The following is a 14,932-nucleotide window of genomic DNA, read 5'->3' on the forward strand; positions in this document are numbered from 1 at the left end:
ATTATGACATAAATTGATAAATATGTAACTTAAGACACGTGGAATAAAAAGACGATGGTCGCTTTATTCATATCTTTCTTTTATAACAAAATCTTTTCCTCATAATGAATTTATCTATACTAATCTTGTGGTTGATACATGATTGGTAACATGTTTGTTTCTGCGAAACTTTCATAGTAGCAGAGATCGACATTTAATCTTTTTATTTCGCTTAATCCACATATTCAGCGTGCGTGGCATGTGGTTCAAGCGTTTTAACATTAATGACAATGTATATACGAAGTCCAATAACCTCATGATCTTTTTATTTTAATGATAAATTTCTGATCAGTTTAGAAGTAATTTTTTTCTTAGTAAGAAAGTATCGGGGAAATCTTCGTTTATCGCAAACTTTCCATTTTTTAATATTAGATATTTTTGTAAACAATACTAATAATAAATTTAAAATTAAAATTCTATTGAAATAAAAATCCGCTCAAAATTAATAGACTAGAAGAATATAATTTTGTTAGCATTTCTTTCTTTCTTTGAAGCTCTACTTTTCTTTTTTTATCATTTATAGTTTCACAACTATATTGTATTCTTATTAAAAAAACAAGTATCACAAAATATACATGTACATTATTAAAATTAAGATTACAGCATAATTTTCGTGTTAAAAATTTTGCGTTCTAGCAATCAAAATGAGATATGTCACGATTTTGTCGAAGAAATTCGCTGCGATATTTGTCGCATTTCTTCATTGTTCTTTAAGATAACTATGCTGTGTGATGCAGTTCGCAAGCATCTCGAACACAGATGAACAGAGTTCGTTGAATATTGCAAAATGCATAAGAATGCATTTATAACAATATAAAAAAAACTTTATTCTTTTGTATCTATTGTGATGAAATGATATAATAAAAGATGATTATTCTCGAAACTTATAAAGATTATAAAAAGGGGATATTATTATCAGTTAATTAAATATTTCTTGAGGGAAAGAATACGCGTATGCAAATATATTTTATTTGATTAATTTCAATAATAAATAAATTTCATAAATCGATATTTTGATTTTTCAAGAGTTGGGAAAAGTATGGTAAAATTGAGTTCTTTTTTGGATTTGTCTTTTTACAAAAAATTAGATGGCAAAAAAAGTTCTACTGACTGTTAAAGGTTTTTTAATTATGAGAAAATGACACTAGTTGCCGAAAAAAGAATATTTAATTATCAAGGGTAACAGGATTTTTTGACGAAGTCAAAATATTCGATTTTGACCCACTATAAGGTAAAATCGGATACCTATTTGAAAGCATGTAAAACATCTTGCAATTACAAAATCTTGATTTATTTTAATTAAAATACAATACAAAATAATATTCTATAAATAAAAATCAACAAGATATCTTCTTGCTGCAGGACTTTCTTATTTAATTTCTTTTTTAACTTTAGGGACCTCAAAAAGTTGTTTTTTTTTTGGCAATCTCCATTTCTAACTTTTCATTTCTAGCTTTTTGTGAAGAGACAAAATCAGAACGGCAGTTTTTCCTCTTTTCATTATATGAGGTAATAATACCCGGTAATAAATTTCAACACAAGAAAAATAACAAACATCTGTACATTCCGGCATATAAAAGTGATGATCAAAATTAGTGCAATATACTCTCTAATATGTACAGAATGCAATTGCATGTACCGAAGCTTTGTGTAAAAAAAGTCGATAACGATTTAATTGTTGCCCCAATATCGATTTTTTTTGGTCCGAAAATTTTGAACTATTCTCAAAAAAGAAATATCATGCCCACGTGGACACAATTCATCTTAAAATAATGATGGTATCAATCCACAATTAATAACACGAGTTAGCCAAAGATAATAATACATATCACGAAAAAACAGAAGTATCCGATTTGACCCGCCCATCTGGTTTTACTCTTTCTCCTATACTTTTTGTGGATTAGAGTTGGTAAAAAAAATTTTCATTTTTTTTAATTGAAGTTTAACGAAGGATAGAGTAGAAGAAATCGATTAAAATTTTAATATTGAGCTACTACGTTTCACTAATGACATTCTTTTTGCAAAATATTTGGTGATTAGTTCTCCATGAAATAATTTTCCATTTAAATAATTTTTATTACGCTAGATGGCATGAATGGAACAGCATCGGTGCAAAATGCGGTTCAGTTGGCAGATTCCGACAACGCCAGCGTCGGAAGCGGCAACTCGAACCTCAGTACTGGTGCGCTTCAGGTACGAAGATAGATATTATGTTACAAAAAAGAATCTGTATATATACATCTTGCATTATACGTCTATACAATATACTTTTATAATACAAAACTTGAGCAATTGAAATCTGTGCAGTTATAATGTTACCCGTAATGATTTGATTTTTTTATCGTTTCATTAAAACGCTTGTATAGTATATGAATTGAATTTCTATTTTTATTCTCTTCAATTAATTCTTAATTAGAGGTTTTTTATCACATATAATAATAATAATAATAATAATAATATATTCATTATAATTACATATTATATATATATATATATATATATATATATATATATATATATATAATATGTTTATAATATATTATATATTATAATATAATATATTATAATATATAATAATAATAATAATAATAATAATAATAATAATAATGGCACATAATGTAGTAGCCTGACCCGGAAATTGTAAACGTTCTGTGAGAGGATCGTATTTGACACATGTCCGTACGATCTTCATTACCATCGGCCATATGCCGAGAAGTCTGTATGATTGTAACAAGAATAATAATAATAAGAGTTCTTATTTTATGCAAATTTTAATTTTGTTGTAAATAGATGAATAAATAAGATATTAAAGGTAAATAATTTTTATTGAAATGCACAATTTTTGGTGAAAGTTGAAAATTCAGAAATAATAATAATAAACTATTTTTTTTATACATTGTACAGAATATCAGAGAACAAATGGCGGTGTCTCTGGAAAGAATGAAGGAGCTGGAGGAACAGGTCAAGGCGATTCCCATGCTACAGGTGAGTTCTCACTCATTTCATATTCTTTCGTCCCTTCTATATTCTCGTTCATCTCGACCGATATATAATTTGCACCCAAGCGAACTCTTCCGTTCTAGTGAGAAACGGGAAAAAGAATATAAGATATTCCCACTACTTTATCGCAATTTTATTGTTCCTATTATGAAGATATATCGTTGCAAGCTTAATGCAATATAAAACAATTGAATTTGTATAATGGAATTTATATGTTTCCATATATTTTTGAAGAAATGCAAAGATTTGTATATAAGCTTATATTTATAATTATTCTGATGAAAGTAGGTCTATATAAAACATTATCTAAAAAGATTAATATTCTAAAAAGATTAATAATCTAAAAAATATTAATACTTTTTTAATTATTGTATATTTTTATACACTTAATACATATAAAATATTTTATTTCTTATTTTACTTGCTGGCAAATAACTTGAGAATATGCATAAAAATGATATATCAAATATTAACTTTCTGCAATTTAAAATATCGAAAAATAATGTAACATTTTCTATCTTTATATTATTCTGCATAATACCAAGGCACACTTTCTTACGCTGGCTTTTATCAAATTGGATAAAAGCTTACACGCTATTACTAAGCTTATCTAATCCCATGCACATGTGATCTATTCTCTTTTCTCTTGCAGGTGCAAGTCTCGGTATTGAAAGAAGAGAAACGTAATCTCTTACGACAAGTAGATGAACTAAGTAAAACAAATTCTCGCCACGACACCCTGCATAGGCATCGTAGTCAATCGTTCTCAGAACAGCACGCCACCGTTCTGCGAAATGTGAAGACCACAGGAATCATATATACCAGAGACATGGGAACCATGTGTGGTGTAATGACGAGAGACATCGGGGTGTCACATCAACAGGTATACGAATACATATCTACTAATCGCTCTATAAATCATTAATTTATTAAAGCTATATACAATATATGTATATATATATATATATATATATATATATATATATATATATATATATATATAATATATATATATATATATATATATATATATATATATATATAAAATTGTCCCATCAAAAGTGGCTAGTCCCTTTTATCTTTTAAATTAAAAGAGATAGACCGTAATAAATATATAAAATGGTTCAAAATAAACTCTATTATGAGCATAGTGGTTGCTTCTAAAAGTTATCTGTATTAACAAACGGAAAGATATGCATAATTTTTTTATAGTAATGTGAATTCTTCGATAGGAAAAAAGTTGTAACATTGTGAAACGAATACAACGATGTATGATATAATGTAAATATTTTACATGTATACGAGTTTTATCGACTTGAAATAGCCAATTTCAGATTGAGTATTATGATCAAATGACAATATGATGTACAGCGGGTAGAGCACAGTAAAACAGAAAAGTCCTTTACTATTTTGTCCTGGCCAACGCTTAATAAAAAAGTTATTATTAAATAAAGTCTGGTCTATCATCGCCGATCTTTAGCCAGGCGCATGTCAGTGAGCCGCGCGCCTGGTAGTATGCGTGAACGCTCAGCTATCACAGCGCAACTCACCGACATGCGCCCGGCTAAAGATCGGCGATGATTGATCAGACTTTATTCCTTTATTAAAGGTTATGGGACAAAATGATTAAGGACTTTTCAATCCAGTTTACTGTGTTCTACCCGCTCACGAGCGTTGGCATAATCTTTGCAGGACCCTGTATATCAATCTCTAACATACAAGTCAGAAGTTGGCCATAAGCAGGACAGAAAGTGAAAAGGTGTCACGATATTTCAAATCGATAAAACTCGTATAATATATGTAAAATATTTACATTATATCATATATCATATTCGTTTTAAGCAGCACTACAACATTTTTCATATTGAAAAATTCACATTATTATAAAAAAAATTATGCATACCTTTCCGTTCATTAACACAGATAACTTTTAAAAGTAACTACTATGCTCACAATAGAGTTCAATTTGAACCTTTTAATTTGATATATTATGGTCTATCTCTTTTAAAAGATAAAAGAGGGTGGCCACTTTTGGTGGGACACTCTGCATATACATAATGTATATACATATTTATATACAAAATGCAAAGAAGATCTAGATATTTTACATCTTCCTTAAAAATATTAATCACGTTAATTAATTTAATGTATAATTTATTTATATAATTTATAATTTGTATAATTTATATATATAATTAATGTATAATTGAAATATAAAACAAGTAAAATAAAATAATTAAAATGGATAAAATAAAACAGAGTAAAATTAATCGATTTTTTAAATTTATTAATGTTATTAAGATTGTGAATATTTTTTTAATATTTCTTAGTCTTTTGGATTTTTGTGTAGGAGAGCATATATATAACTTTGTATTTTTCTTAGATAAAAATCTCTAGATAAATATCGATTTGCATTTGTCTCGAAGAAAAATGCAGTTGCTTTTCTCTAATTAGAAGTAAAAATCGAAATTTAAAGGGCGATACGCAGTTTTGACGTATTTTCCTGTTGTTTTGCATGTTGTTTTTTCACTTCGTCACCGAGCGACTTTTGCACGCGCGTGCTCGCGTATGTACACATATATTCGCGAAAATATTCATAAAAAGCTGCTTTGAGATTGAAAAATATAAAAATATTAGCTACGATATGTTTCCTCTGTTCAGTACCATGTTACGTTTCTTTTTGAAACTTCCCAGATACATCATTGGCAATATAATCTGCTCGGTAATTTGTAACGATTTATAATATTTTAAGCGATTAACATATATATACAATAAGAATATAATATCATATTATCTTGTGATATATGTAATAACTGATACTATATCAGTTAATAATAATTTTTTGGAAAAATCTTTTTCAAGAATTTTTGATCAAATTAGGTTAATATGTATATATATATATATATATATATATATATATATATATATATATAAATTATATTTTAGAAGATTAATTATTTTTAAATTTTTATCTTTTAATTATTTATTTAATTTTCTATATTAAATAAAATTATATTAATATTTCTAATTTCTTATTGATGGTTCTAAAAATAATTATTTCATTTTATAAACAAGTAATGCGATAAAAGCAATTCGTTATTTTCAACTAAATCTCTTTTATAAATTGATAGAGACGTCAAACCATTCTTGACAAAAATCATTAATGTTATTAACGACACAGTTTACTTAAATGAAGATGACAGTGCACTTAAAACTTTAAAACATCAAAACTTATGATTCGTTTCTCAAGTTTTTAGTCAAGAATAAAATATCAAATACATTTTTCCATTTCAAGTTAATAACTAATTATACACAATACTTCCTTATTGCAAGCAGGTTCGGACGAGAGATGTCGGCATGATAACGAGCACGCCAATCAAACCATCTTTGCAGAAAAGTCAACTACGAATCGAGGAGATCATGCCTGAAATTCAAGATGAAAGTACCGTGATGGAGGATGAAACGCCAGTGAGTTTTACGAATTTTTGCGACTCCCAGCATCATAATTGGAAATCCAATCGTAATCAATTGATATTGGAAGAAATTCTGCCAGAAGTGCGGAAAAGACATCTAATGACATCTAATGCTCCCCTTCATATGGAATCGATACCATTTAACCAGAATGATTCAATCAATTGCAAAAGCGAAAAAAAAATGCGTAACTTTGGCACTAACACTGAAAACAGACCTAGGATTCTCCAGTATAATCATTTCTTGATTGAGGACATCCCGCCGGAAGCGAAGAAAGAAATAAGAATGCGTTCTTGCGGTACAACGACAAGCTTGAGTATGAAAGACATCTTGACGAGTGAGGATACTAAACTGCTCGTGGAAGACGCTCTGAGGAGTTATAGAAGTAACTTGATGAAAAACACTTCTTCCAAGAGCATTCAATGTATCCTAGAAACATTAAAACTCGAGAAACGAGATTATGCGGTCCAAGTAGCCGAATTGTTTAAGATGCGTTCGCATGTGAGTATAACCGCTAAGCCATCAGTAACGGAGATCGGAATAGAGGTCAAACTCGATCCATCTACCAAAAATATATGTGTCGGACCCGATCCCGTGGTGGCACAATCACCGGTGTCGTTAAATTCGATGAACTCAAGGAGTCACTCGTTCAACTACGGCGACACAAAGACTAAGATGAGAGCCAACAAATCGGTGGCGGTAACGGTGGATGACTTGGTGAAAACTATCACTCGAGGCACTGACACTTTCGGCCTCACACCAAAATGCCGAGATTTTGGCACCTCGACAATGAAGAAGAATTTCGTTGATGTATCGGTTGGTGATTCCGTTAGACCACATATCTCAATCTCTTGCGCAGCTAATTATTGCGATAATTGCAAGGAGACGATTAAGAGTATAGCGAAACAGATCGCGAACAATGCAGAGAACAGTCTAAATCATCAGAATAGCAATATGATATCCAGAATTCCGAGACCATCTCATATTTCCTTGAACACCACCGGTGATCACAGGAAGCAGTTTAAGCGTCAAGATACATACACGAAAATATCAGCCGTTGGCGTAATAAAATATGATACGGATAACAAGGAGCAATACGATAATAGCAATCGGTTAGTAATTTATGATTACTTTTTTAAACACCTTTATGAAAAATTAAGAATTTAACATGTTTAACATGTCACAAAATTATTTTCAATCTAATCCTAAAAAATCATCCTAATTGAAAAAATCAATTTTATTGTAAAAAATATTTAATTATACAAAATAAGTAAATTGTTATATCTTATCATTAGTTCACATAAGAAAAAACTATTTACTTGCAAAAAAACTATTTACTTGCAGAAAACCATACTTTGGGATTGCTTACATATATGAACTTACATTTATAATTAATTTTTATTTTATAAATTATACAGAGTGTCCGGAGTCAATCGCATTACCTGACGTGTGCAAGTAGAGCAGATATAACTGAGGAAAAAAGTCCTAAATCTAACCTGTACCATTCTTTTTCTATATCGCTTAATAAAAGAGTTAAGCGGGGAGCACACACTTTTGCATAAGCGCATAACCATAAACATAAAGAAATTGATTGGTCCACAAATGTATGCATAAGAAAATGAACCAATCAATTTCCTTATGCTTATTGTTACGCGCTTATGCAAAAGTGTGTGCTCCCCGCTTTATTATTGAATGAAGTGTCTGGCCTATCATGGCCCATCTTTAGCCGGGCGCACGTTGATGAGTCGCGCGTCTGATAGTGTGCGAGAACGCTCAGTTGTTATACTGGCGCACCACTACCAGGCACGCGGCTCATTGACATGCGTTCAGTTAAAAATCGACGATGATTGGCCAGACTTTATTCAATAATAACTTCTTTATTAAGCGTTATGCAAAAAAATGGTACAGGACTTTTCTCCTTAGTTTTATCTGCTCTACCTGCAAGAGACGTCCTACTGTAATGTGATACTAGGCGCGCGGCGAAGCGGTGGGAGAGACGCTCTATGAAGGCTACGTACAAGCGTGTAGAACACTCTTTCTCACCGCGCGCCTAATATCGCATTACAGTAGGACGTTTCTTCTCGTGGCGCGTTTATTAAGGCGCGGATTGGCCGATCTTTTTTAATGAATATCTCAATAATTATTAGGAAAATCGTAAAATGGTAAAGGACTTTCCTATTCACTTTAACATCCTTTATATGCACACAACGAGTGATCCGCGAATTATGGGACACCCTATATATATATATATTATGTATAAGGTGTCCGGCGTCAATCGCATCACCCGTCGTATGCAGGTAGAGCAGATAAAACTGAGGAGAAAAGTCCTGTACCATTTTTTTCTATAATGCTTAATAAGAGAGTTATTATTAAATAAGGTTTGGCCAATCATCGCCGATCTTTAGCCAGACGCACGTTAGTGAGGCGCTGTACAGCTGAACGCTCACGCACACATGCCAGGCTCATTGACGTGCGTCCAGCTAAAGGTCGGCGCTGAATTGCCAGACTTCACTCAATAATAACTCTTTTATTAAGCATTATCGAACAAAATGGTACAGGACTTTTCTTCTCAGTTTTATTTGTTCTATCTGCACACGATGGGTGATGCGATTGACGCCGGACACCCTGTGTATATATATATATATATATATATATATATATATATATATGTATGTATATGTATATGTATATGTATATGTATATATATATATATATATATATATATATATATATATATATATTATAATATATATTCTAATAAATAATATATACAATAAAATATATAATAACAGCAAAATTTTGCTAAGCATCTTGTTTTTATGGAACTTTAAATACGCAACACGTTACATTGCGTTACACTGTCAATTGAAAGGCGCATATGCCAGACATTTGTGTGAGTGGAAGAGTGAGAGAGCTTACTTTTCTCTCACTCGCAGGATTTTGACTAAACATGGACGACACGCTCTTATGGCCAGTGTCTTATTAGAGGGTCTCTAATCCTTTTTAGAGTTCCTCTAGTAAGAGTTAAAACAATCCGCCATATATAACCAAACTCCGAAATTATTTACACGCTTATCTATGCAATTTTAAATTGATTATACTTATAATCAATATAATTTTTTATGTTTAATAAAAATAAACTCAGTAAAATAAATTATTTACTTTTTTCATTAAAAAGATAAAAGAGCTCCTGTATGCAGAATGCATCAACGCGTTATGCAAAAAGCGACGTGCTAGCCATTCAATTTTTGGCTCTAATGGAAAAGTTCATTCGATGAATAGCCTTGGCTGAAACATACGCCGGATTGAAAACCAATCAGCAATTGATAGCCGGTGTCTTAACCCTTATTAGCGGAACTCTAAAAGCTTTGCACAATATGAGGCGTTACAGGGACAAGGGAATAGCGATAGCAATAAACGATATCCATTGAGAGGTCTATTTTTTCGAAAAAGTAGTGTTCTAGATATTGCTTATCGCTATCGCTATTTCCTTATTCCTACCGCTATTGTCTCGCATTGTGCAAGGGCCTTAATCCTTCCCACTCAATTACGCCATCTGTTATTTCCGCAGTCGAATGCTGTAAGGGTTGTTTCTCAGTAAAAGAGGCGGCAAGGGAGTTGCGAATAGTAGAACCGCGTAGTATTTTGTGCCGGTCGAGCACATTGGGCGGTTTGTTGTTTTTTTTTTTAATCCATGCTCGTGCTCGTGCGCGTGCCGTGTGCGTCATTGAGTTTTTTCACGACATAAATATCGCATCGGTGCGCATCTCGCGTTCTCGTGTTGCATTGACGGTCTGCTATGATAAGCAAGTGAGTGTGTCCTCGATCTCGACAGATCGATGCTGCAACAGCATCAACAGCAGCCGCCGCCGCCGCCGTCGCCACAATGCAATACTTCTCGTTTATTTAGTGATCTCGAGGCCACTAATATTCCGTCATATCCGGTCGCGAAAGGGTAACATATTTCCTCGCTATAATCATCTTTATTTATGCGGTTAATGTTTTACCGTTAAGGCCATTGCACATTAAAAAATTTTAGTCGTTATCGTAAGACCGTAAGAAAATTGACCAATCACAATTAAACATTCTAAACACAATAAGAATGTTTGAACTGTAATTGGTTGATTTATTTACGGCTTAATGATTACGATAAAATTTTTTCACGTGCAATGGCCTTAACGCCGCTTTAACTCTCTGACTTGACTATTACTATGTTGAATTTGTAATTTCGCGATGTTAAATTGACATTAATAATTATAATTTACATGTATTGCTTTATAGTTTTTATAACATATAAGGTATTTAATTTAATTTTCACATTTTAACTTTTAATTTTTAATCATACCAATTATTGAATTGGCAATAATTAATACATTACAGCAATAATTAAAATATAGCAATTTTTTTGCATAAGATGTTTTAAAAAATTAGAAAAAATTTATAAAAAAATATTTTTATATAATCAAATAAACATAACTTTTGTTGTGTGTCATTTTTTTTTTGTTTAATAAATATAAAAGAAAGTTATTTTTTAATTTTTCTAGCATTCAGCAATTACAAACTGAAAAAAACAAACATGAAAAAATTGTATCAAAAGAAATGTGTAATATGGAAAAGGAGGTGGATAATGAGGAAAAGTCTGAGCTATTGGAATCAACTTTATTTCAACCAATTCAAAATAAACCTAGGAAGAAAGTTGAGCCCTCAAAAGAGATGCAAGCTGCCATGAAAGTACTCAATGATAATATTAAAAAATCGCCTGGTAGAAACATTTCTCATCAGCTTAAAAATGCTACTAATATCATACAACAAGAATGGTTCAAGATATCCAGTACATCTAGCGCAAATCCATTAGATGTCGAGGATTATTTGGACCGATTTGAAGAGTACTCTAGTACTCTGCTGGAATACATTGTCAACATGACAGATACCAGTGGTAATACAGCAATGCATTATGCAGTTTCTCATGGCAATTTCGATGTAGTATCTATACTGTTAGACTCGAAAGTTTGCGACATCAACAAGGCAAACATTGCTGGTTATACAGCTGTGATGTTGGCTGCCTTGGCAGAAGTCAGGAATTCCACACACCGTTCTGTGGCAAATAGATTGTTCCAACTTGCTGATGTCAACATTCGTGCAAAATTGGTAAGGAAAATTCTAGTATTACTAAAGAAAATTCTATTACTATTAAGAAAAATTCTGCTGTGTAAATATAAGAAAACTTTGTTATATATATATATATAGAGTATCCCACAAAAAGTAGCTGCCTCCTTTTATCTTTTAAACTAAAAGAAGGAGGCTATAACAAATATATATCAAATTAAATTGTTCAAACTGAATTATATTGTGAGCATAGTTGTTACTTCCAAAAGCTATCTGTGTTAACGAACAGAAAGATATCCATAATTTTTTTATAATAATGTGAATAATTCAACATGAAAAATGTGCGCTGTTTGAAATGAATACAATGATGTACAATATAATGTAAATATTTTATATATTATACGAGTTTTATCAATTTGAAATATCGCGGGCGATGTCTATCTTTTCATTTTCAGCTCTGTGATATGGCTAACTTCAAATTGAGTATTATGATCAAATGATAACATGATATATATCAATCTTTAATGCATAAGTCAGAAGTAATATTTTTTGTGTATTATTTGTGTATTTTTGTATATTATGTACGAATAAGAAATCAATTGATATAAAAAACACAAATAATTATAATATAAGTTTTCAATTAAAAAAATTAAGTTGACCTTGAAATAACCTTCTGATCTTGATCCTGATCTTAATCCTGATCTTAATCCTGATCTGATCTTTATTTGACCTTGAATCAAGATCAGAAGATTAAGGTCAAGCATTAATTTCAAGATCAACTTAATTTTTTTTAATGTTTAAAATTGATTTTATTAAAAACGAAACCTTATATAAAAAAATTTTATTCTGTAATTTTTATTTATTTTTTCATGAAAAATCATGTTATATATAATATTTTTTAAATATTTTAAAAATATTGTTTTCAAATATTTTTATATATTTTTTTTTCAAATATTCTTACAAATTCTTTTCTTATTTTTAATAAGCATGGACAAACTGCGTTGATGCTAGCAGTATCGCACGGACGTAAAGATATGACGCAGTTGCTATTAGATGCTGGAGCGGCAGTTAATATCCAGGACGAAGATGGTAGTACTGCTTTGATGTGTGCAGCGGAACATGGTCACACCGACATCGTGAGGTTGCTTCTTGCGCATCCTGATTGTGATCCGTCTATTGTTGACGTTGACGGTAGTTCGGCCCTGAAGATCGCTCTCGAGGCGGGAAACCGGGATATCGGAGTGCTACTTTATGCTCACGAGCACGTTAATCGAGGCACTAGCCCATATTCGACTTTGAGGCGAAGCAGAAGAGGTTCCAAGCCGACAACGCCCACTGGACCATCTCCATCGGCTCCGACTAGCCCAGCGCCATCGCGGCGTCTTCATTCATCCAACATTTCTTTAAATACATCGAAATATCCCACTAAATAATTCGATAATTATTCTTCTCTTCTCCATCTATCATGAGTTTTCTTTTCACGGATATTATTTGACGCATAATAATGATAGTAATTAGGACGTACAAACTGCTGCAAAAAATAGAAACAGAAAACAAAACTTTGCATTTAAATGTATAACTTTTATCGTCTTTAATTTTTTTATATTGTTATAAATTATAACACATGCATATACAGTGAAGAAATATGACAATACATTGAAGCTTTTTTTTGTCTAATGATCGATTCGTTTTAACAGAATTGTGTCATATAATTTACCAAGGATCATGCTCAATGTATATATCTATTCAGGGTAACATTAGAGAAAATCTTGTACTTTAATTTGTAGCAGTAATTTTTAATATAATCATTGTAGATATTTAGACAAATGTTTGATGAAGCTTTCATATCCTTTGTAAATTTGATAACTTTGTGTAACACACCCTTGAAGCACAATTTTTCTCTTAGGCAGGGTATGAAAGTACTAATCAATATTCATGATGATACAAATCACAGCAAAAAATTAAGCGATTCTTTTTTTTATTCTGTGGCATTAAACATTCCAAAACAAATGATCTGAATTTTTTATGATATATAATACACACAGGTTTCAAGCCTAATCTCGAATTACTTCTTGGGATCAAATCGTTAACAAAATAATCTTATATCAATATACATAGGAAAATATTACGTGATACATTCTACACAGCATATCCAAAAAACGTTTAGAGGACATTCCAAAAACATCTTTGAACAATAGGATGTTTTTGGAATGTTCTCTGAATTTTTTGAGTATACATACTATGTGGAATATTAATAGATGTATATTATAGCAACATGAAATTTTTTATGATTGGATGATTTATGATGTTTTTATTCACGAGTAATATACTCGTCACTGTTCTATATTGAAGAAGAAAAAATGTTAGATAGCGAATTGTATACATAGAGATAGTAGATCTTTAAGCATAAATGTCGAAGAATTTATGAAAAAAATTATGTTTTTAAAGTTGTTGTCGGCTTTCATATTGAGAACTTTATATTATATATGTAAGTAATATCTAGATATATAAATATGAATATATTTAATCTCGAATTCCGAACAAATTGTCAACACAAATATTAACAATAATTGTGTTGTATTCATGTGAAAAAAGAACAAATATATTGAGCGATTTTCTTATAAGGTTGTGAATAGATGTAATTATTTAAGTTCAAGAGATCAAAGATTTGGGTTAATAATATCGTGTTTTTCGCTATCTTCAAAAATAATTCTAGAATGATTGTTTTTTTAGAAAGTGTGTTATGATTATCCGTATATTGCAAAAGGTAGGGCAATAATGCATGAAATCATATATATCATAGAAATCTAAAATGTAATGAAGAGTATCTCTTATTGTTTGTTGTGCCTTTATATTTATCACCTAATTAGTAATAAACTGGGAAATATAACGATTTTAAATACAATCGTTCATTATATATATATATATATATATATATATATATATATATATATATATATATATATATAATATCCTCTGTTATAAGAATTTAGAGGGTAAATGTTTAATTTAATCTGCTATCTTAAATTTTGTTAAAAATACAGTTGATATATTTTTGCATAAAAAGAAAGACTTGAAAAGTAAAAATTGTCGCTAGATAAGAAGAATAATTAAGCATTAAAAATGATACTTTGGATAAATATTTACTCATTTTAAAATTTGATAAAAATGGGGTCGTCCCGTTTGCACACATTATGGATCGGACACGACAAAATTTCCCGATCGGACACTGTAGCATGTACTTTGTAAGTTGTAAAGCGAGGTCCACCCTGCTTACCGGCGGGGTGGATGCGAAAGGGAGGCCAAAGGCCCCCCA

The 14,932-nt window shown here is 30.9% G+C and overlaps 1 protein-coding gene across 5 annotated transcripts in view; it reads left to right on the forward strand.

Moving 5' to 3' along the window:
• LOC126851771 (KN motif and ankyrin repeat domain-containing protein 1) overlaps positions 1 to 14,521 on the forward strand; it is a 57,375-nt gene extending 42,854 nt beyond the window's left edge. For all 5 annotated transcript variants that reach the window (XM_050596076.1, XM_050596078.1, XM_050596077.1 and 2 more), the window contains 6 exons: positions 2,126 to 2,232; positions 2,944 to 3,024; positions 3,692 to 3,922; positions 6,376 to 7,622; positions 11,055 to 11,658; positions 12,603 to 14,521. In XM_050596076.1, the coding sequence (XP_050452033.1) occupies positions 2,126 to 2,232; positions 2,944 to 3,024; positions 3,692 to 3,922; positions 6,376 to 7,622; positions 11,055 to 11,658; positions 12,603 to 13,049 (2,717 nt within the window). In that variant the 3' untranslated portion in view covers positions 13,050 to 14,521. The remainder of the gene's footprint in view (positions 1 to 2,125; positions 2,233 to 2,943; positions 3,025 to 3,691; positions 3,923 to 6,375; positions 7,623 to 11,054; positions 11,659 to 12,602) is intronic.
• Positions 14,522 to 14,932: the final 411 nt, after the last annotated feature.

Source organism: Cataglyphis hispanica, chromosome 8 (genome assembly GCF_021464435.1).
Source record: "Cataglyphis hispanica isolate Lineage 1 chromosome 8, ULB_Chis1_1.0, whole genome shotgun sequence".
NCBI lineage: Eukaryota > Metazoa > Arthropoda > Insecta > Hymenoptera > Formicidae > Cataglyphis > Cataglyphis hispanica.